The sequence below is a fragment of the Pteronotus mesoamericanus genome, unplaced genomic scaffold (genome assembly GCF_021234165.1).
Source record: "Pteronotus mesoamericanus isolate MK-2021 breed Mesoamerican mustached bat unplaced genomic scaffold, CSHL_Meso_final contig_101, whole genome shotgun sequence".
Taxonomy (NCBI): domain Eukaryota; kingdom Metazoa; phylum Chordata; class Mammalia; order Chiroptera; family Mormoopidae; genus Pteronotus; species Pteronotus mesoamericanus.
Window position 1 is genome coordinate 8,309,947 of NW_026555001.1, and position 24,011 is coordinate 8,333,957.

The window sequence follows — 24,011 nt, forward strand, 5'->3', positions numbered from 1 at the left end:
CTGGCATCTCCCTTTGAAAGTCACTCAGTGTAATCTTGAGCCCATTGTGGGCCTGTTCGTTCATTTTCTCATGCAAGCCCAGCCTTCCACCCCATGGATCGAGAACTTTATCATCGGTTTCATTTCTGGACCGCCAGCATACGGGATTTCTTCAGCTTTCAGCAAATTCTTGGCTACCTCTTTCTATTTTCTATCCAATATACATTCAAAGTATATATATTACTACTGAGACAAACTTAGTTCAGAAAAAAAATATGGTTAGCAAAATGAGTCCTCCCAGTTATAACAATTTATTGACATTTCTCTTAGAGTACCTAACCTTGTGTTATTTTTTTAGGTTTGCTTTTTCTTTCCCCTCTCTCCTGTTAAACTATCATCCCTATGACATGAAGGATACAGTCTAACTCACTTTCTCATCTGTAGGTGCTTATCCTATGCTTTTCACAAAACAGATGCTCAGTAGAATGATGATGAATTAAAATATTTTAAGTTACTTTATATAATAATGAGATTTGGTTTTCTACAATTCCATTGTATTAATGCTCCCATTCCTATTTTTTAGAAAGGTGATCAAGGACCTTTCTAAGCATTAAAGATTGGACAGGCTTATACTTCATAAATTAGCTAAACAAAGCTCTGGATATCTGGGGATTTATGATTTAAATAAAAACAGTTTATTATATTTTTATTCAAATTTATTTATTTAGATTTCTGTTTTGAGGAATGTTTGCGCTTCTTAAGAAGGTATACTTTTTTTAAAAATGTATTTTTTAATAAATTTATTTTTATTGCTACTTCTCTGTGAATTTTATGTCCAATCCAAGGACCGAGTGCCTTTTCATCCAAATGGATTTCTGTGATAAAGGAACATTGGAACAATGGATTGACAGCAGAAAAGGCAATCATCAAGACAAACAGTTGTCTTTGGAATTATTTGAGCAAATTGTAACAGGAGTGAATTATATTCATTCAAAAGCATTAATTCATAGAGATATTAAGGTAAGTGGAAAATATACTTTGTTAGGAGTTGAGAAATATAATTTAATAATTTAAAAATCTATCTTCTCCAGTTTTAGAATTATTTGACAGTTATGAAGAAATATCTCTGATCCTCTAAAGTTCAAATGGGTCTAGAACTTGTCCCACATACCATTCCCTAGAGCCACTCAGAAGATCTCTAGGACTAGTAAACTTGTCAAGGCACTGAGCTCTACTGGAAGGAATTAATTCACTTCTAGTGCCAGCCAGATGATAGCTACTCCATCTGTAAACGCTAATAGCTTTAGTGTACTGCACCCTTCTGGGCAAATAATTATTGTGGCTGGTCCAGCCAACTGGCTGCTCTGGCCCTGCCTCTGCTGCTACTTGAGCTTGTCTGCGGGGCAGAAAGGATTCTGCTGACTACAGCTTTGGGAACATGGGTTCTCCTGCTCTCTCAGCCATTATTCTTGAGGGCAGTCACAACTACTAAGCCCAGTGTCTAGTTTTTTGTTTTTTGTTTGTTTTTTTTTTATGCATTTGGACACTTTTGCCTCATGATTGGGAAATGGCAATAATTCAAACCTTGTAACATGTAGTAGACCTTTGTATTTTCATTTTCTTCTGTCTTCCTAGCATCCTACATGGTCTAGATGAGCAGTTTTCCCATTTTTCCATGTCATCAAAACAAAAGAAGAGAAACAGAATAGCTTTTCAGTCTCACTTCCATACTCTTTGCCCTGTGATTTGCCCGCTCTCCCTACAAACCAGCCATGCTGAATCCTATTACTGAACATGTACTCATGTTCTCACATGGAACAGTCTTCTGCCTGTCTCCTCTGTCCCAGTTCCTTTTTTAGTCTTTCCAAATCACTCTGGATCAGACAGAAGTGCCTCATTTATGTGGATCTTAGCTATCTGCTTATTCCACCTATCTAAAACACCTAGGAATAAGGAATGAAGCAAATGTTTCCCTGAGTAAAATAAGCACTTATACATAGTTGTTTGTTGGTCCTTTCTAGGAATAAGTAGCCCTTAAACAATATTGCATCCTTGGTCTGCCCAGGGAACTGAATGTCTGATGCGTGAGTCTGCTTGGTTCCAATATCTCTCTTTAACAATATCTGATGGTGTTCTTTGAAGTTAGAACATAAGAAGGACTATGTTCAGCTCTAGCTGGTGTGTCTCAGTGGATTGAGTGCCAGCCTGCGAACCAAAGGATTGCTGGTTCGATTCCCAGTGTAGGGCACACGCCTGGGTTGCAGGCCAGGTCCCCAGTCTAAGGTGCCCAAAATGCAACCACACATTGATGTTTCTCTCCTTCTCTTTCTCCTTCCCTTCCACTCTCTAAAAATAAATAAAATCTAAAAAAAAAAGAAAGATAAAGAAGGAAGACTGTGTTCAAAAAGATACATTTAGAAAGGCTATGCCTTCACTTTGGAATAAATCATACATAGAGTTAAAGTGAAGAATTAAGCACAATTATCTATACTGTAATTTTTAAGAAAATACAGAAGTGTAGGTATTAACGCCCACACCGTCCTCATGATGAACTAGTGCGATTCTGACTGGTGTGGACCGGAGTCTGCCTTCTCCCCCACCTGCTATAACCCGCACCACCCATGCCCTGTGTCAGGGACTGAGCTTTCCTTGTGTTTGTTTGCAGAGACAGTTTGCTCTATGTCTGCAGTTGCTCAAAGGTCAGGCTTCAGTACGACCGAGGCTTCTTCCACCTTCTGCAGTGGTTCTAGCTTCACTGCTGCAGTTGCTGCTGCCTTGCATCTGAGGATGCAAAGGAAGGCGTGAACTTTTTTTTTGGTGATGCCTCGCAAAATACCAGTTGCAGGTGGCTTTGTCAGAGAATGGTTTTTACCCAGTAAAGCCCCTGTTATGTGAAGTTTACCAGTGTTTAACACTTCCTGTTGGAATCTTAAGAACTAGACCAGAGGCACTAGGGGAGGGACGTAGATGTTTCTGGAGTGAGGGCTTACAGTCCTTGGAGGTTCAGTCTCCAGAGGCCCAGGTTCTTTGATCATCCTCAGCCTGCACATCAGCCCTTATTCCTGTACCTCCTACAGAAAATCGGCACTCTTTTAATGTTCTCCAACCCGACCTTTTGCTGAATCGTACCATAATGGATTACACAAAATGTGGCATTACTGTTTTTCTTTTTAGTGAACAGTAAATAAGCAACCTGATATTTTTACTGCACAGTCCTATCCAGCTTGTATGTTTACACAGAATCATATATGTAACCTTTGGTTTCTTAGAGTCAGCCTATAGCCTTGTGTGGGAGTAGCAGTTACACTTGCAAACTCAACATATTCCTGCACTGTCACTTGAATTATTAGCATTGACACATTTTCTCTCCACCCACCCCATACACATCCACAGCTTTCTATCTGTGTTCTTGTCTTACTGCACGATCTGTGTGCTAGTCTTACTGTTCACTGTTCCAATCCAACTGCTCATTTCTGCATGGAGCCTTTCCGGCTGGCTCCTTGGGAGCTCCTTTTTCAGCCTCCTGGGCTGATGTCTCTTCCATCTCAGTTCCTTTACTAGGCCCTCTTATAAGTGTTGGCTCATGAGGTCTGTGTGTGAATGTATAGCCCAACAATGTACTGCAAGTCTAGCCTTTTAAACAGTGGCAAATATTAATTTCCTCCCAATAACCATCTATTTTCATGGTCTTTAGAATATTGGTCAATACCTTCTACAAATTTGTGGAATAGGATGAACACCCCTCATTCTGTTCTTCTTTTTACTTTTTAAAATCTGCTCAAAGAATTGCATGGAAAAAATACTTCAGTGCTAGTTATTGGTTTCCAGTTAACTTGGTATGCCTTCAAGGATAGAAGGGGTATGTTTCTGAAGAAGTTGACAGAAACTGGAGAAATTGACATCAAGGAAGGCCCCACAAGTAGTTCTGCACAAGATATCCCATAGTGTAAGTGAGAAGAGACCCATTCTGAGAATTTCAAAATTGGAAGAGATCATAAGGGCTTCTACTTTATCCGCATCGAATCCTGGACTCATACAACATTTCCATCAAGAGGGTGTCCAGTTCTGTCTTGAATAATTCTTGGGATAGGGAACTCTTGAATGCCCATTTTTGAACCACACTATTAGTATTTTTAGGTCACACTAAAGCAAACCTTTTGGTCATTCCCACCCTGTGGTCCTGGATTTATCTCCTGGGGCATGCAGAGTAAATCCACCTTCCACTCAACAGCTCCTCAGATATTTGAAGGCAGCTCTGCCCCAGGCCTTCTCTGCTGACAGAGAAGTGCTGACTTCCTCAGCTGGCATTTTAAAGACCTGAGATACTAAATTTTTTATTTTGGGCTACCTGTATAAGGATAAATGCCTTATACTGGACTAAGTAAATGTAGAAATTGTCATTATTAAATATGATTTGGATATGTGATCCCAGTCTGTCTTATTGGTACTTATAATTAAATATTGTTTTGTTTTTTTTTCTTGTAGCCAAGCAACATATTTTTAGTAAGTAGAAAACAAATAAAGATTGGAGACTTTGGACTTGTAACATTTCAGGAATACAATGAAAAGAGGACGCGTGACAAGGGAACGCCAATGTACATGAGCCCAGAGCAGGTGAGGTAGTTTTCCTTTTTATCTTTATCTTTTTTTACCTCTTTCATTTTTTAAAAATTATAAAAATAATAGACATCTCTTATAAAATCAAAACAGTACAGAAGTATGTAGATAAAAATGGGAAAGTCCCCCTAACCTTCCTTTTATTGTACTTTTACTCTGCTAACTACAGTTTGTTGTTTATCCTTTAAAATCATTTTCTGTGAGTTATAAAAATATACAAACACAAATATATATTTGCACAGAATTTTTACATAAAAATATACACACATAACATTTTTACTGGAATACTATAATGTTCTTTTGTGACTTGATTTTTTTCACTCAACGTGTCATAATTTTTCCATGTTGGTACAAATAGATCTGACACATCCTTTTTAGCAACTATATTGTATGCTAAAGTATAGCTCTACTATAATTTAAGTATTTCCTTGTGAGGGGTGGTTGTGGCAATTTCTTAAAATAAGACAATGAAGTTTGCTGCATTGATTGACGTTTCCTTTCGCAAATGATTTCTTTGTACCATGTGATGCTGTTTGATAGCATTTTACCTGGAGTAGAATTTCTTTTAAAATTGGAGTTAATTCCCTCAAACCGTGCCACTGCTTTGGTACAGGAGAAACCTGGTTCTTCTTGCCGACACAGTAAAGAATTGCAGATCAGCAATTCCATTAGTATGTAAGCAGGGTTTATTAGGGATACCTTCTCATGGGAGGGGATGGGCCTTGCCGAGGTGGGAGTGAAAGGCGTAGGTTCAGGACGTGGTCAGGGCGGCAAGAGCGGGGAGTGGTTAGAGCATCAGGTCCTTTGTTCCGAGGACTTACATAGTTGGTTGGATGGGGTGGAGAAGTTACATACTGATTGCCGGGTAAAGGTGGTGCCAGCTTTCCCCGGGGGGATGTGACTATCCGAAGTTAAGTATGTGTTGGGGGTCTGTTAGCCCAAATCCTTACGTTGCTCCAGACTCTATTTGTTCATCTTGATGTAAAACAGATACGTGATGGGAGGCAGTTAATTAATGTTGGGGCAGTTACCCAAAGTTATTTATGGCCTCTTTCTGTAAGCATTAGGGACTCCCTTGTAAAACAGATAGTGACCAGAGGAAGGCAATTAACCGAAGTTGTTTTATGGGTTTCTTTTGTGAGTGCTGTGGGCCCCCTCCTCTTCCTGCTTCCAGGCCTCGCTATGATTACACAGTTTCAAGGCTTTTCTTCCCAGATAGTGGAAATGATACATAGAATATCAAGGACTTCCTTCCTCCTGTGCTGACATAGTATTTCTTGTGATGTTGGAACACCTGGCAATACTATCGGACCAGGCTCAGGTCTACTGAGTTAGTGGGTGAGACATGTCTCCCTCCTCCTCCCTGCCGTGATTTACTATCCATCCCACCTAAGTGCTAAAAGGCATTTCCTGGCAACCAGGACGCTAGACTCTGGCCAGAAACAACAGCACAGTCTCAGAGTTCTTTCTATGCTGTCTCCTGCCTACTAAGTTAAGGCAGTATTCTAATACTTGGCGAGGTACTAACAGGTGAGAGAAAAGAAAAGAAACTAGAAGACAGCACGCTCTCAATAAAGTAAAATTTAGTAGCCTTTAGGGAAAACAATATCATTTGCTACTCCACATCTGATCTAATTTTTAAAAATGCAACAAAATGAAATACAATAAGACAAGGTAAGCCTGTATAGCATGATCTGTTTATCTATTCTCCTGTTGATGGACATTTGGATTGCTTCCAGTTATGGAATATTATGAATAAATCTTCTATGAACATTGGCATGCAAGTCACTCACTAGGAACTATTTTAACTGTTTCAGCTGCCACATCTCATTTAACCCCACAATCAAACTCTGAGGCTGAAACTATTGTTATCCCATTTTATTGCTCAGATCATTACCATGTTGATGGTTAATTAACACAGGTGATTCAGCTATTTAGTGACAAAGATTTGAACTTGGGTAGACTCCACAGATCTTGCTAACAAACATACACTGTGATATAATATATTTTGGGCAAATAACATTTTTGGCTTCAGAAGGCACGGATGTTTATATCCCGGGGGTAACAAATGTAAATATATTTTGATCTCTAGATCTCTTCACCAGAATATGGAAATGAAGTGGACATCTTTGCTTTAGGGCTAATTCTTGCAGAGCTTCTTTACATACCTTCCACTCGTTCGGAAATACTTAAGGTAAGTGATCTCACAGAAAGAATTTGGCAACAAGAATTTTTGGCCATTATCTTCAAAATGCTGCTGCAGATAGTCATTACCCTCATGTACGGATGGACTTCAACATATCAGAGTTGACTGCAAACAAAATACAGCTTTTATCACTTTCATGTTTGGGCAACCAGAAGTTTTCATTAGAAGCTCTGGTCATGATGGTGGAGTAGGTAAACGCGGTGCTCGCATCCTCCCACCACTGTATCAATATTCCAATTAAATTATAGAACTGCCCTTGAGAACCACCAGAGGACCAGCTGGGCAGAACCTCTACAACTAAAGGTATAAAGAAAAAGCCACATCAAGACTGAATTTCAACTGTAATTGAAAAAGTAAAACAAAGAAACAAACCAAAAGCTCTTTTTGTAAAGGCAAAAAACTTTGGGGTTTGTTTTTTTTAAAGTGTGTGCATATCTTAAAACCGTACCTGTTTATTCCCATTTGAATCAGTCCGTAAAATTTTGATTGCCTGCTTGACCTAAGACCCTGTGATAAATGCTGCAAGGATCATAAAAATGAATAGGCTTTGTTCTCAAGGAGCTTATATTCTAGAAGGAAGGTACTGTAAGAGAATGCTATAAATGTTTTGAGAGAAGGTGTGAAGTCTTAGGGGAGCAGCAAAGAGGAGACCTTTCCAACTGTAGGGATTTAGGTTCCATGGAGGCGTTGAAGCTGGGCTCTGAAGGATTGGTTGGCGTTTAATATCCAAACTAGAAAGCAGCTGATTCCAGCATGGAGACAGGAATGTGCAGGGTACGTCTGGTGATATCAGGCAGAGTTTGATGTGGTTTTTTTTGTTTTGGAATATGTAAGTTATGAGGAAGTGGTGCTGGATGGCATTGGAAAAACACGTTGGGGCTAAATTAAGGCAGAAATGTGGACTTTGTTTTGAAGGCAGTAGGGCGCCAGTACATGCCTTAGGCAACTGGATATCCTAGTCTGAAGCTCAGTGAAGGGGACTGACTCGGAGTCAACAGCCTTTCCCCCTGTAAAACAGGTAATGAAAATACCTGTCATACAGAGTTCCAAAAGGAAGGGAGAAAAGGCCTATGATGCTCATGACACTTCAACATGGTGTGATGTTAAAGGTTTTATTGGATGGGGAGCGGGGGAGGGGAGTCCTGCTTGCTTCTAGGCTAAAGAGACTTTCCAAAGATCTGAAAATATCCTAGATTTAGGGTATCCCCAGGTTTTGTTGTTTTCTATGTTTGTTTTTCCTCCTAAGTAATAATTTCATAATGAATATATTTATTTTCAGCTTCTTGGTGATCTACGTCATGGCCGTATCTGGGATGTATTTGATCACAAAGAAGTAAGCACTTGAAAATAATCAGAATTTAAAAAATTTATTTCAATGTTTTATTTTTTTGTAACGACTATTTCTATCATTACAGAAAATTCTTCTAGGGAAATTAGTCTCAGATAAACCCAAGACACGACCTAAGACGTCTGAAATACTGAACACCTTGAAGGAGTGGAAGGCCGCTGTGAAAGAGAGGAAGATGCGACACACGTATTAGTGCCTTTCTAAAAAAGTGTCCTACTTCTCATGTTCAATTTTCTTGTGACTGTCTAAAACCTGCTAGGGATTATTTTCCTTCTCTGTTAATTGTTTTTAACTACATTTGCAGAAAGGTTTGCACTTTTCAACTTCAAAAATGTTTTTACGTTTGACTTTTTCCCAGCTCATCTCCTTATTATGAAGATGGGGAAAAAAATCCCTCAATTTTTTGTATCAATCAATTGATAAATCTTCATCAAATATCTACTGTTTCTAAGCCAAAAAAAAAAAGAACATCTTTCAAGTCTTAAATAGGTAACAAGGCAGTTGGAGGAAAACGGTACCCATAAAAGGATAAGTTATATGCAGTCACTTTGGAAAACAGCTTGGTGTCCTGTAGTAAAGGTAAATGTGTGTATTCCAGAAAGCCATCAATTCCATTCCTACATTCATGCCTACAAGAATGTTCGTAGAATTCCTATTTGTAAAAGTCAAAGGATCAGAAAACAATACCACTGTCCATCAAGAGAAAAATGGATACATACATTGTATTATATTCACATTGAAATACGATATAGAAGTTAAAGTGAATGAATTACAGGTAAATGTAAAACATGCTACATCTCTCAGGAACAATATAAAGCAACGAAGCAGGTTACAGAAAATATATACAGAATGATTCCACTTATATAAAGTTCCAAAACGTGGTAAATGAAATCGTTTTGTTTAGGAATCCAAACAAATGTGGTAAAAATAATAACGGGAAGGAAATGTTGAGAAACATTAAATTCTGGTAGTGGTTGCCTCTGAGGAGGAATGGGAGTGGTGTGATGGGGAAGGGGATTTGAAAGGCACAGCTAACTTTTTTCCTTAAATTGGAAGCTGCCTCCACTAGTGTTTACTACAGAGTTATTCTTTTTACCTTAAATATACTTTGTATCTATTCTAATAAACACTTTAAAAAGATGGTAACTGTGCTGTAAGGCAAGCTAAGCATAGAAAATAGTCAGCCTGGAGGGGCGAGATCACTTTCCACCGAAGTGTAATGGCACAGGGTTTGCAGGCGACACTTCAGCAAGGGATTTAAGTGAGTAGGGAGGAGACCTACTGAGCAGTCTGAGCAACGGGCATGGCGTAGTAGATGACATAGAATAATCATTAATTTTATTAGGTGTGATAGTGATAGTGTGGTCATGCAGGAAAATGTCTCATTCCTGGGCTCTGTGTACAGAAGTATCTAGGGGTCATGTGGCATGATGTTTGCAACTTTGAAACATTCAGCAAAAATTAATGTGTAAAAGAAAGAGAGCAAATGTGGCAAAATGTTAACAAGTGAACTGATAAATCTAGGTTGAGGTTATAGAGGTGTTTCTTGTCATATACCTTGAACTTTTCTGTAGGTTTGAAATTTTTCTGGGAGGAGAGAAATCCTTTTTTTTTAAACTATTATCTGGATATAATGAATAAGGCTTTCCTCAAAAGAACGTAGCCTTATTTTTACTTTCTCATTTTAATATTTATATTATTACGAAATAAATATAGCATCTCTTGGAAGCTTTTATTGATTTGTGGGTATATATTTTCTCAGCCTCAAAATTATAATAAGTAAAAAATATCTTCTTAATCAGAAGAAGAGAGGGGCAAAGGCCAGGGACCTTATGTGCAAATTAAAATGCACATACATATATAGAGATTTTGAAAGATCTATCTATATCTGTATATGATATATGTAGATATTATGTTTACCCCCTTTTTAAAAAGTTCTTTTGCTGACATTTTAAAGGAAATTGAGGCACTATTTCACTTGTAAGTACTTAAAAAGGATCTTTATGTCTAACAGATCTTTTTAATAATAACAAAACCACAACATCACCACTCAACAAAATTAAGACGTTTGAAATTATTTGATAATTCAGCTTGCTTTCAGTTTTCCTATCTCAAAAATACCTTTCTATGTGTTGTTTAAATCAGGATCTCTTTTACTCAATAACATTTACCTTTGCTTTTAGTGTCTTTCCTCTTGCAATTTGTTTGAGGAAGGAAGTGGGATATCTATTGCATAGAATTTACTCCATTCAGGATTTGACTGATGATATCCCCATGGTGTCTAGTTAGGTCTAGAAACTTCATTTGATTCTGGTTCAAAACTTTTTCCCCCAAGAATTCTTCATAGGTGATGCTGTATACTTTCTTCAATGTCACTTGGGATGAACCTGATGTCTTGTTCCACTTTGGGTGATTTTCAGATTGCTTGGTGGGTTGTGGTGGTGCCATCTATTTCAAAGTTTCCTATCAGTCTTTCAGCTATAGGTTTTTAGCAACTGTTGGTGAATGTCTGGATCCATTATTTTATTAGGGGTTGCAAAACAGTAATTTTTGGATTCTATTGGTCCTCTTGCATTTATCATCCGTGATTCTTCTATACAGAACTACAAAGTTCTGTATAGAAGAATAAAGGGCTAGGGGCCTGGCGCACAACCCGGGCATGTGCCCTGACTGGGCGTGGAACTGGTGACTTTTCCGTCCGCATGCTCAACCCACTGAGCCACACCAGCCAGGGCCCTATGATATAGTTTTTAAAGAGTTAGAATTTAAGCTAATAGTGCGGCCACCGTAGATCTGTTTACATGGTGTGGTAAAGCAAATTTGGGAGGTAAAATGTGGGCTATCATTGGGAGATACTGAGTTAGGGGTGCTGCCGGAGTGTTCAGGTGAAGATGTAAAGCATACTGTAGGAAACAGGACGGGAACCCGGAAGAAGGGATAGATCGGAATCATACCCAGAGGTGAAGTGCATGTTATCTAGAAGTAACCCCGGATGCTTCTTGAATTCAAGAGAGAGAGATGCTAAAGGAAAGAGGGCAAGGGAACAAAGCATGGCAGGCAGATGTCTCCGTTTAGATATTTACTCTTCATGTCTAATGTCAATCCCGTCCTTAAGGTCTTTATCTGTGATTATCATCTATGCCAATCCTGAGACAATGATCTCAGATGGAGGGACTGTAGTTGATAGCTGTAGAGTGGCCTAAAACTTTAAATCTGTGTAATAGGTAAAACTGAGCAAAGGAAATTGTTCTCAAGCCCTGGCTGGATGACTCCGTTGGTTGGAATGTCATCCTGTACACCAAAAGGTTGAGGGTTCAATTCCCAGTCAGGGCACATACGTAGTTTGATCCCCAGTTGGGGGGTGCCTGTGGGAGGCAACTGATTGATATTTCTCTCCCACATCAATGTTTCTCCCTCCCACCCCCCCCCAAAAAAGTCAAGGAACGTATCCTTGAGTGAGGACTAAAAAAAATCACTTTCAAATATTTGTGTCTCTTTGGAGTTAATTTGGCTCCTATATTAGTTTCCTATGGCTGCTGTAATAAATTACCACAGACTCAGTGGCTTAAAACAAAACACATTTACTCCCTTATAGTTTTGCAGGCCAGAAGTCTGAGAAGAGTTTCACTGGGCTAACATCAAGGTGTTGGCAGGGCTGTGCTCCTCCTGCGGCTCCCATTCCATGACACACGTTCCCCGTTACCTGAAGAAGCCTCAGCCACGCTGCTTGGCTCTGGGTTACCTGAGCAGGCTTCTACCCTCAATGGCTCTCCGCTATGGTTTCTACCTGAAATTCCCTCCAACTATTTTTAAGTAGCAACTTGACTGAGATATAATTCACATATCCTGTAGTCACCCATTTAAAGAATACAGTTCAGTGGTGGTTCATACATTCAGACTTGTGCAACCATGACTGCAATCATTTTTAAAACATTTTTTGTTAGCCCCTGAAGAAATCGCATGTCCATTAGCAGTCGTTCCTCATCTTCCCCCAATTCTGCACAATTACTAATCTACCTTCTATCTTTATAGATTTCTGCATTCTGGACATTTCATGTAAATGGAATCATAGAATATGTGGTCCTGTTCACTTCATGTAATGTTTTTAAGGTTCATTCAGGTTGTAGCATGGATCGGTACTTCATTCCTTTTTATTGGCTGTATCATTCATTTTTTTCTCTAATTGATGGACATTTGGGTTGTTTCCACTTTCCAGCTGTTACGAACAAGGCTACTGTGGATATTGAGGCTCAGGTTTTATCTCCACTTCTCTTGATCGTATATGTAAGAGTGCCAATGCTGGGTCATGCTGTAACGTTATTATTTTGCGTATCAAACTTATGTTTGGAACCCACTTTCAGTGCTACTTCTGTAGTGTTTCATCTCCCACTCAGAATGAAACTTCTCCCTAGTACTTCCGTTCTTTAGTACCTCAGTATTGGGCTTACCAGTTTGCCTCAGAGCACAGTTATTCCTCCAGACTGTGAATTTCTGGAAAACAGGGAAAGGCACTCTTGTTTTTATATACTCCAAGGCCATTAGTATACTGCCCTGCATAAAGCAGAAAGTATTAAGTGCTTCTGAATTGGTGGGGAAAAAATATTAATTTCACATGCTTGAACATACAAAATGTGTCAAATACTAAATACTGTTCACTTTAAAATTTCAACAATTAAATGTTTGGTAAATAACATTTAAAGTAAATATCTGTAAGGCAAATCAACTGGCTACATTGAATCTACTTATTTTGTACTTTAGAACGTCCAGTATTTGGGTGAAAAAAGTGAAGGGATAGACCAAAAGAAAAAAACAACAACAACAAAAAAACCTCAGACACAAACAGCAGTATGATGATTACCAGAGGGAAAGGGTGGGCGGGGGGGAGAGACAAGAGGGTATAAGGTGTGGTGCTGGACACAGCATTCAGTGTACAGATGATGTATTAGAGAGTTGTATACTTGAAACCTATATAATTTTATTAACCAATGTTACCCCAATAAATTTAGTAAAAAAAAAAACACCTAAAATTAGGAAAGTGATATATTTTAGAAATTGTAGGTATGACTGAAAATAAATAGCATAATATAAACAAAGGTAAATGACATTAAATTTTACTGTTTCAAATTTCACATAAATGTTTGAAAGATAATTTAAAAATGCTCTCCATGTTTTGTTTCCCTTGGTTTTCATTATTGTCTGGTTATGAACTCACAAGAGGTTATGAATAAAAATATTTTTACTCACATTGAAAGCCTTTATTTTTAACTGCTGATAGATCTAAGAATCACAGGAGGTCTCCCACTCTCCATGGCATGCGCCAGGCCTGGAGTCATGGGTTCCATCAAGGTTATTCTCATTCTCAGAATAGCTGTTCCTGAATATACTGAAAATATTCTGGGCCACTGGGCAGGTGATGGGTTGTCACCATAGTAAGAGGAGAAAAGGAAGCCAGTTCCCGATTCTGTTTTTTGTTAAACAACCCATGTGGCTTTGGGACAGACTGAATGAATATGGGTATGTTGGCTGAAATGACAGGAAAGGATCTGACTATAGTTGCTAGGGAAAGAGGTACTCCTTTGTTTTACCTATTAATATGTTTTTAAATGAAACAAGTAAAAATTGAACAGTATTATCCAACTATATAAACTCCAGTATTTTATATATGTCCTTGAATTTATAAAAATGATTCATTTTCCGGGTGAAGAACTGAGGTCCAGAAGTTAACCAGCTTAGTGGTTCTCAAGCCCTGCTTCATCATAGAATCAAGGGTAGTGACGCTAAGACCACAGTGACTAATTATGTCAGAATCTCGGCATGGGACCCTTGTATTGTTTTTTAAAGCGCCCCAAGTTCAACTTGAGGACAAGTGAACTAGGTTATATAAGGTCGAGGGCTAAGACAAGATGTGCTATTAATTAACTTGTGCCAGTGTAGCTTAGATTTTGGTATGTTCTCATGCATGCTGTTTCTAATAAAGGGAAGAAGAGGTTGATCTTTTACTCAATGCTACTGAAAGGTGAGATGTAAAACTGTATAGGCAAGATCAAAACTCCATCCCAAGAATGGTGCTCTATGTTTAACCTATAGCATTATTCTCACCCACAGGTGCTTATCAGACTTAGAACTTTAAGATAAATATAGATATCCAAGAAGTATTCTGGATTAGCTGAATCAAAACCACTAGAGGAGGCACCTGAGCTTGTGAACTTTGAAAAAAAAAGAAATTAATGATTTTGACGCCCAGCCTTAGGTGGAGCTCCGCAGCAGTGTGCCCCAGAATGCCCTTAGCTGTATTTGGTTAAATTTTAGGAAAGCAGATTTCAGCTTAAGACAGAAAAAGCACTTTAAAAACTGCTTAGAGCTATCCAGCAATGAAATGGTTTATTTTCAAGTAGTGAGCTCTGTAAAGTGTGGGAACAAACTCTGTGAACCCTCATTCATTCTGTCTCAACAGAGGGGAGCCTCATCCAATGAGTGATTTTGGGAGAAGGAACTTCACATGTGTCGCCCAGTCCCTAGTAGGTTCTCTCACTTAGAAAGCTAACTGCCCTCAGAATGCAAAGGCGGTCTGTGTGCCTGCGAGGCAGAGACCTGCGGTTCTCCCTGGCCAGAAGCCAAACTGGAGAACAAGTCAGCCTGGCCCTCTTTCAGCTTCACTGACAATGAAGATGGTGCTCTGCTATCTCTCTGACTTCTGTGTCTTCTCAATTTGTGCAGAAGTGAAGAGGGAAATAAGAGAGTTATTTGTTAATGTCCTTAAACTTTCTAAGCATCAAAATAGAGTCATAAATTGTAATGGCCCATGTCTATAATACTTGTGTTTTGAAATAGTATTCTATTATTTTATTGAAGTCGGTGAACAATTCTAAAGTACAAGCTACTTCTAAAGTACAAAAAGGACAAAACATAAAAAATGTGGCATAAAAATACTGGGAATTCTTAACTGCTCAACTTGTCTAGAAAACAACAGCAACAGCAATTTCCAAATTTCTTTATTGAGAATAGTCTTAGTCATGATCTGCGGAAGTTGGTCCTGGGCAATTTGAAGACAGGTCTTCTTTATCTGTAATTTACATGAGGAAAATAAAAGATTAATACAACTTACATAGTAAACTATTTTAGAAAATTATTTTAATATAACATGGATCTTGTAGCTGTGTTTGCTACTTATTGCTAAACACACTGGGAGGAGTTTTAATAAAACAATAACCAAAAAGTCTTCACTCTCAAGTATAAAGTCCTCCATTTATTTCTTAAAATTAAAAAAAAAATGGAGTGGATTTCAACATGCTGATTTTTATGGTTCAGGAACAATATATAACAAAATTTAATATATCTTTCAATATATCTTTTCAGAATAACTGAATACTCTAAAAATAAAGCATGAAAAAAATTATTATCCTTAAGTTATTCAAAATTCTTCCTTTTGAAATAAAAGACTGAAAAATTCTCTCCTACACATTCAGTTTCTGAAAAGTTAACCCCTTTAATAAGGCCTCAATTATTTCTAAATCTACTATTTCTTTAAGACATTGATTCCACATTACCCTTTGGGTAGAAAAAGAAATTTCCATTATCTCTGGAAAATGTGACTTTTATTAAAAAAGTTAAAAATCAAGGAGCATTTGTATTCAATATTTTTTAAAAGTTTAAAGTATTTTCTTACCTTCATAGGCTGTTCCACACCAAATACAATATAGATGTTCTTCTCTTAAATAACTAGTCAGTATTTGTAATTTGTCCAGTACCTAGATACAGGACACAAGCACATCAATGGTTCACATTGAACAGAATCTTGGTTTTCTTGTCTCTTGAATCATGCTGAATGGGCCCAGGGCCATACATCTTCCACTACACTCTCAACCACTTAGGAGAAGTGTCAAAGGCAGAATTATTTTAGAACATGTCCCGGTTTACCAGACACAACAGAGACCACCTGTTAACATTCATAAAATAGAATGTGGAATGCTCTCTTAGGGGAGGATCCTTAAAAAACACTTCCATTTTCAAAGAATCTACTTTCTCCAGTGGGATGAGGGTAAACACTGTCTCCCTGTGCCACTGAAGGTCTCATCGGTGGTCTCCAGGTTAAGTGGAACATAGGTTTTTCAAATTTTGAACGTTTCCTACAAGATGTTTATATACATGTAACCATAGAAATGTGTATTCAGTGTATTCATTTCTTGAATAATCTCCACTCCTTTGGAATTGAGGGGTTTTTTGGTTCTGTCTTGTTCATGGGTGGGTGAAGAGAGGCACTTCTACAAGTTTAACGGGAAACAAGGTAGAAATGAAAATATTTACATGTGCAGCTACTTCATCATCCAAACTGCAGCAGAGGTGAGAGGGTAAACTGAAGCTAAAGGGAAAAATTATATGAAGTTCTGGGTTGGAGATGATAAACTATGATGCAGTAGTTCTCAACTAGGGATCTCTCCCCTCACAGGACATTTAACAATTTCTGGAGATATTTTTGGCTGTCACAAGGGGGAAGTGCAACAACCATCTCATAGCGGGAGGGCTGGGATCTGCTAGATATCTTACAATGCACGGAACAGCGCCCCATAACAAACAAGCACCCAGCTCAAAATCGTAATAGTGCGAATGCGGAGACACCCTGATCAAGGAAATGGTACCAAAACATACACTTAAATCTTCACTCTCATATTCATCTTCATCTTGTTCTTTTTCTTCCTTTTCCTCTTCTTCAGCCTCCTCTTCAAGCCTCAGCCAGTACCAGGCCTCCCTGGGAACCTGAATATTCTGAAAATGTAGAATTATTCCCAATTAAACATAGCTAAACATGAGACTATCACCTATATGTTCATGTCAACATGAATTCATTCTTTCAATTAAATATTTACTAAGTGCAGCTCCAAGACTGAAGAAGCACTGTAGTATTATGAACTCTGGGGAATGCAAAATCCAATCAGAATATTGTCTCCAAGTTGTTGACTGTCTAGTAGGGGAAATAAGCTCTGGGCATAGATAGCTTGGTGGATATGAATAATACATATAAGCTAGGAAATCTTAAGAATCATGACATACATTCAAAATAAAGTGCTAGGAAAATATAGAAAAATGAGAGACTACTTCTAGCAATCTATTTAAAGATGACAGAAATTTCATTTTTGAGACATTAAATGAAGTCCTTTTATTCTGAAGCATCAAAATAAAAAAAAAGCAAAATAAAAAAATAAAAATCATTCAGATCAGAAATATATAGTATTCTACTATGATCTTACTAGTTAGAGACACATGAGGTACTGAATAGGGACCGAAAATTGGCTAGTTAGTCAGATATTCTGGTGAATAGAATTTCTACACATAGTAGCCCTGAATAATCAATAATCAAATGAGCAGAGAACAATTAAATGTAAAAATGTTATTTAACCCTTATTGTATAATTCAGACTATTCAAGTTCCTACCGTAAACAAGTCATTATAGTGAGTATCAATTATCACAGATCAGTAATACATGGTAAATAAAAGCTTTAATCAGTAGAAGACTGGGTATACCAGACTTGGAGTGTTTTGTTTGGTTTGGTTTTTTAAATATAAATTCATGGCAAAGCATTCTGAGTGCCAAAACATGTCACTACCAAACAGAAAGCAGGTAGAAGAAGGCTTGCCTTCTGAGTATCCAATTGTTGACAGGCTCGCTGGCTTTTTCTGAGATCTCCTTCTAGCTTCATTTCATCTTGCTTATTTTTAAGTCGCATTCTAATTGAAAGAAAAAATAGTACATTACAGGCCTGTACTCTCTTTATCCATTTTATATGACCAAGTACCAATAAACATACCACACTGAAGAAAAGATGAAACCAAAAGCAGCCCAAATCCAAGGTTTTACCGAAACTGTTCCGCAGCTTTTTCTTCAGCTTGGTTTTTCATGTGAATCTTTCTTCTGTAGCTTTCTAACTTTTCCTCTGCTTTTCGTTTTAATAATGCCTCATGACCAATGCCACTTTTTCCTGTTCAAACAGACAACTTTGATGAGAAACTTACTGACTTTATATTTCAAAACATGACAATTTAAATATTTACAAATTAAATGCAATTGCAACTTGACTACAATCACTCAAAATCATTCGACAAGAGTGACAAAACACTAGAAATTTTTTTAAAACCTCAAACACATATAAATATGATAAACAAATAACACATATATTTCTTTAATTCAAAGTATTAAGAAAAACATTTATTTTAAATTTTATTTTTCAGTTACAGTACACATTCAATATTAATTTGTATTTGTTTTATGTGTATAGCATAGTGGTTACACAATCATATACTTTGCAAAGTGATCCCCCTGATATTTAAGAAAAACTTTGAATGGATAATTTTGTCTCAGAATACTTTTGGGACATTTCAACTGATAAAAATACGTTTGCATTTTTAATGGTTACAAAATCTTCTCCTATTATTTTATGATTTAAATTTTATTTTATACTCACTAAAACTTACTTTTATTTTTAGTTTAAAAGGTTTAGAAGTTTAACAAAGAAACATTTTAATGAGGGCTTCCTATGATAAGAACTATAACAGCACCACCATAAAAATATTTGTTAACCAAATATGTGTTAGATATAAACATAACCATATTATTTCTGGTAAGTATCCCAAAAAATAATTACATACCTGTTTTGACATTGAGAGGAATTGGTTCAACAATACCATCTCCTAAAAAAAGACAACAAAACACAAACTACTTCAGAAATCCTTCCTCAAAATACAGGTAAGCACAGTACGCAACTTTACAATGTTCCGTACAGATTCCCCCGTTTGAATGATATGGAAACTGAAATCTGAATATCAATATGCTATAATCAATTACTGTCTTTTGAATACCTACTCCTCAATAAGGCTGACCCACAGCCTCCTTTGTCACCTAAAGTAGGGTTTTAAGAAGTGAAAGACTGACATTAAACATCCAAGACGTTGACAGCCTTGCTGGATGAAGATCAAAGCAATTACAATAAAGGAGAGAGGAAAAACAGCTTACAGAAGCTACTTTAGATATATGACCTTTACATCTTAATAAACAACCTAAAAAGAGAGGTGAGAATGGAGATTCTCCAACTGGGTGGTCCCTCAGGCAGCTGCTACAGGCAACAGAGCAAACAGGGCAGAGTCCTGACATCATCCTCAATGTTTCTTCACTATCTTTTGCCTTTGAACTTCTCAACCCTTCCTTTGTCACCATTCCTAGCTGTTGCCTCCACTTAAGCTTTGTCCATCCCAGTCGTTAGTGCCTACAAGCTGGGCTGCTACCCATGGTTGTCTAAAGATGAACGTTCTTCATGTTAGTGCATAACAGACTAAGAAATTTAAGTTGTTTTAATTTTTGTGTAGATGAGTAAGATTAAAGAGTCATCTTCGGTACTCATGGACACCATTTGGTGGTTAGGAAAACCTTTTTATTTCTGGCTGTGACTTACCACTCTTGCCAAGGGCCTGACCACTTTTATATCCCATCTTCTGGAGCAAAGCAAACCCTTTATTTTCACTGCCTAGTGCATTCTTCAACCCAATGTCACGCCTTTCTTGTTCTTCTTCTTTTAAACTCTTCTGCCTATTTTTCAAATTCGCTTCCTGTTGCTTTTCTTCTTTTCGACGAGCTTCTCGAATTTGCCTCAGCATTGGCAATCCTGGTCTGATGTCTTCTCTGAAGAATAAGGGAAAAGGTGGTTTTAGACGAGTACCGGAAGTTTTCCCATGACTTCGATCCTACTTCGTATTTCAGTGCTACCTCTCGGATCATCTTTGTCATCATCTATATTCGAACGCAATCAGTGACTTCTGAGAATGGCTGTTTTAGTAAAAATCATGATGGTAGGTTGTTGCCAGATTGTGGAAGACTGAAGGAAGTGCACAGTTGAAGAAATTAGAAAAAAGTGTCTCCGCTAACTTTTCTAGGCGTTTGGTAACAATAAAGAGCAAAGCTGAATAGTAGCTAAAGGAGACAGTAAGATAAAATAAAGGAAAAAAGTAAAGTTACTTGGAAGAAGAAAAATTATAAGAATCAAGGGCAGAAGTAAAATGCTTAGTACTAAAAGGGAAGAGGCTCCTAGTTTCTTTGTGTGGACATGTAGACGGTGTTCCCATAAAGCGAAAAGACTAACTTTCCAACTTTACATTTAAAGTCAATGTCATTGCTAAAGAGCCTACATTAATGTCTTATACATATCATTACATGAAGTGTTCACATTTACTTACTGGACATTAATGAAGGTATCAGACATGTAGTCCTCTTCTTCTGCCATGTTCAACTTCATATGACACAAGTATCTGCAAATCAAATAGGATAAAGTATTAGTTACTCATTTTGTAGTTAACCAAAATGGAAATAAACCTTTCCGTATCTCCAGACATGAACTTTACCCAGAGCTCTATTCCACACCCAAGTGCCCTGTTGACAACTTTCTGTGTGGAGCTCTCAAACTCAACAATCCAAAAAACTCACTCTCCTCTACCCCAAACTTCCTTCATCCCCTATATTTCCAAATTTAAGTCACTACTACCTTCCCATTCCTGACCTCTTATAAACCTCTGTCACTTCCTCCTTTATAATATCCCGCATAGGCATTTTCCCCTATGGTTGTGACCACTACTTTAGTTCAGGTATTTCTTTCTCACCTGAGCTATTACAATTGCTTCCTAATTGGTCTCATGGCCTTTGGCTTCTCCTCTTCCAATCCATCATCTACACCCTCTCCAGAACGGTGTTTTAAAAACGTTAAGTCAGGTCATGTTACTTGCTCCTTCAAATTCTTCAATAAATTTTGCCCTATAGGCAGAGAGCCAGTGACTTTTAACACTGTAGCAGAAGCCCTCCATAATCTGACCCCTCCCTCTCCTTTAGGATTCATTATTCAAGCCACATAGGCTTCTCACTGCCCTCTGAACATACCACTGACATTTTCTTCCTACTAGGCTTAGGCTGCTCTCCTTTACAAAAACCTTTCCTGACCACCCCAGGCATCTCTCTGCAGCATTTTATATTAGCTGCTCATTTGGAACTTGATATAGTTAACACCTTACCTATATGGCAACATTTTTGAGGACAGTCTCCCTCCCAAATAGCTAAATCAGGTAATTATTGCTCCATAAATGGGTAAAATAATTATTCAGAAAAGTGCATCTCAAACTTTATTGTGTATATGAATTGCACCAGGATCTTAAAATGCAGAGTCTGATCTTAAGCTGGAGCCTGAGGTTATGCATTTCTAATAGCCTTCCAGGAGATGATAATGTTTTCCTTTGGGAGCCCAGCCCTTTGGCCTCCACGTTGTTCTAAAGGAGGGTGACAATCTCTATACACTCTTGAGCATAAAATGGCTAATGATAGTACTTTACATCCCCACAGCAGAGGAGGGCATGGCCTAACCAGAGCAAAGAAACCTCTCTTTCCTTACATGATATGAATATGTGGATTGTGGGGAAAGAAACTCTCTTCATTGGGGTTTCTGAACTAGAAATATGTGAAGCTGGGCTGCAGATAGCCATCTTCTTGGCCATATGAAGAGATCCTGTTCTGCAGAATGAAGCCAGATACACAAAATAGGCCTAAAAGCAATGAGTCTCCAACCTCAGTCCCCAAGACCCTGATTTCTGTAGCTATTTATTTGACGCTGTGACCTATAAATCTTCTGAGCTACATAGGCTAATAAATTTCCTCATTACTTTAGCCTATTGGAGTAGGGATTCTGTCAACGGCAACCAAGAGTCTGAACGATTAGATGGGATGAAAAAAATATTATTGCCCTAGTTTTTAATGTATATCTTCCCAACTAGGCTGTAAACCACAAAGACAAGTCCCCTATATGCCCAATGCCTACACAACTGTATCCCAAACATCATACATTCTTGATGTTCAGTAAAGAGGGGTAAAAGGGTCTTTAATAATATTTGTAATAATAAATACATTTCCCATATGTTGTCACATCTTATTTTTTAAAACTTGATGTAAATATATCATCAATACAGAAAACCACAGAAAACAAATGTACGGCTTAATGAATTATTATGAGGCAAACACTCCTGTAATCAGGTGGTAGCCTCCAAGGTGGTCCGCAATGATTCTTGCCTCCTGTTTTTCAATGTCCTTGTGTAGTCTCCTTTCACAGTAAACAGAACTGACCTGCGTATCCAATAGGATATTGTGGAAATGATGGCGTATGACTGCTCAGCCATAAAAGATACTTGTTAGGAGTTATTGATTATTCACCCCAAAGGAAGTGAGCTGTCACGTAGTGAGGACACTTAACCAGCTCTATGGAGAGGTCCATGAGGGAGAAACAGAGGCTTCCTGTTGACAACCAGCACAAATTTGAGAGCTACATGAGCAATCTACCTTGGAAATGGACCCTCTAGTGCCAGTCCAGCCTTGAAATGACTAAGCCTGGGCTGGCATCTTGACTACAACTTTTTAAGAAAGTTCAGGCTAAGCTGAGCCAGTAACAATGTACTGATCCACAGAAACTGTGATATGAGAAATGATTATAGCTATTCAAGCTGCTAAATTTGGGATAATTTATTATATAGTAAAATATAATACAAACCTTCACTCACATTAGGAGACAGAGCCTTCCTGGCCCTTTTTGTCCCCTGTTCAATTGCACATCTTCTAATCACCTCCTTTTCTGTATAGTTTCATCATCTACTTGTGCATTTTTAAACATTCAGTTTAGTTTTGCCTATTTTCCTTTTTATTTTAGCATAATAAGTTAAAAATGTGGAAGATTATATTCAGCATTTGTGATAATTCATTCACCAGATTCTTCATTTGTAATAATAGTATCTTTACACATAATGATTTAGCACTTATCCAGTAGATCATACATTTTTAAACCCACTTAATCATCATTAAAAACTCTACAGGGCAAGAATACAGCTAGTCCTGTTTACTAGTTGGAGAAATTAAGACTCAGTATGGCTAAATGACTTGCTCAACGCCGCAAAGAATCCAGGGCTCAGGGTTCTTGCTACTGCAAACGGGATTCGATTATTTTTTAAGGGACCCACTGAGCTCTAAAGTGGAAGGCAGATCTTTAAAAAGAATCGGTAACCCCTTTTTAAGTCCCCCCTTTTATGCGTACAATATACTTCAGCATCCTCCATTCCCATCAAGCATAAGGATAAACTTCACAAGGGGATAGACCACCCAGGCAGAGATGACGTTGATTTGGACCGCAGTGACAGCAGTGGGAGGGGTAAGAAGTGGTTACACTCTGGATAGATTCTGAAGGCAGAGCTATTTGGAAGATTTGCTGATGGACTGGGGGTGATGTAAAGGACTACCTCAAAGCTTTTGGCCTGAATACCTGGAGGAATGGAGCTACCAGTTTTTGACAGTAGAAGCAGATTTTATTTTTTATTTTTGGCAGAGAGAGGGCAGGGAGGTAGCAACAAGAGAGCTGCTTCAGACATCCCGAGAGTCCTACTACACATCCTAGTGGAGAGATGAGCTCAGTAGTTAGACGTCCAGCAGAAAGGTGACAAAAAGTGCCTCAGTCTCAAACACTCCCCTCAGGGACCGCTGAGCCCTCTCGCGTCCCTCCCGGCTGCAAGCGTCCCACAGACGCGACCACTGTGCGTGGGAATGTGGGTGATGGTGTGACAACCAGCACACAGATCACCGCTCTTTATCATTCTATCCGGTGCCTCCAGTCCCTTACCTGGCAGCTCTACAAGCCCCGGGCCAGCTGACTACGCTCACGCCCACCAACCTGCGGAGGACAGCAACACCGAGGGCACGGCTTCTTGGAAAACTTGCGACAGGCGGGGCTAGGAGGACGTGGTTAGTGCGCCTGCGCAATACCAACGTACTGCGCAGGCGCTCTCTCCTAGTTTCCTGCT

General features: G+C 38.3%; 2 protein-coding genes across 4 annotated transcripts in view; one reads left to right on the top strand and one right to left on the bottom strand.

The window, feature by feature from the left end:
• The window catches only part of EIF2AK2 (eukaryotic translation initiation factor 2 alpha kinase 2), a 32,345-nt gene extending 19,334 nt beyond the window's left edge, over window positions 1–13,011 (top strand). Inside the window, exons 12-16 of the mRNA XM_054567797.1 lie at window positions 825–999; window positions 4,465–4,593; window positions 6,689–6,790; window positions 8,082–8,135; window positions 8,218–13,011. Of these exons, the coding sequence (XP_054423772.1) occupies window positions 825–999; window positions 4,465–4,593; window positions 6,689–6,790; window positions 8,082–8,135; window positions 8,218–8,343 (586 nt within the window). The 3' untranslated portion in view covers window positions 8,344–13,011. The remainder of the gene's footprint in view (window positions 1–824; window positions 1,000–4,464; window positions 4,594–6,688; window positions 6,791–8,081; window positions 8,136–8,217) is intronic.
• A 2,114-nt stretch (window positions 13,012–15,125) lies between these two features.
• GPATCH11 (G-patch domain containing 11) lies at window positions 15,126–23,952 on the bottom strand. 3 transcript variants are annotated; one of them, XM_054565976.1, is made up of 9 exons: window positions 23,882–23,952; window positions 20,370–20,441; window positions 19,592–19,818; window positions 18,792–18,833; window positions 18,004–18,124; window positions 17,783–17,873; window positions 16,797–16,913; window positions 15,817–15,898; window positions 15,126–15,213 (listed from the first exon to the last, which is right to left on the bottom strand). In XM_054565976.1, exons 2-9 carry the CDS (start codon window positions 20,426–20,428, stop codon window positions 15,158–15,160), a joined length of 795 nt encoding a protein of 264 aa, XP_054421951.1. In that variant the 5' UTR covers window positions 20,429–20,441; window positions 23,882–23,952; the 3' UTR covers window positions 15,126–15,157. The 3 variants fall into 3 exon arrangements, with proteins under 3 accessions (XP_054421951.1, XP_054421941.1, XP_054421959.1); XM_054565966.1 differs by having other exon boundaries at window positions 23,831–23,952; XM_054565984.1 differs by lacking the exons at window positions 19,592–19,818; window positions 23,882–23,952.
• Window positions 23,953–24,011: the final 59 nt, after the last annotated feature.

Excerpts from the sequence above, each read along its gene's own strand:
- GPATCH11 (XM_054565976.1), bottom strand. The coding sequence starts at position 20,428 with ATGAAGTTGAACATGGCAGAAGAAGAGGACTACATGTCTGATACCTTC. Across the intron at positions 17,874-18,003 it reads AAAGCTGCGGAACAGTTTCG|AATGCGACTTAAAAATAAGC; the intron begins GTAAAACCTTGG and ends TCTTTCAATTAG. Across the intron at positions 16,914-17,782 it reads AACAATTGGATACTCAGAAG|AATATTCAGGTTCCCAGGGA; the intron begins GCAAGCCTTCTT and ends CTACATTTTCAG.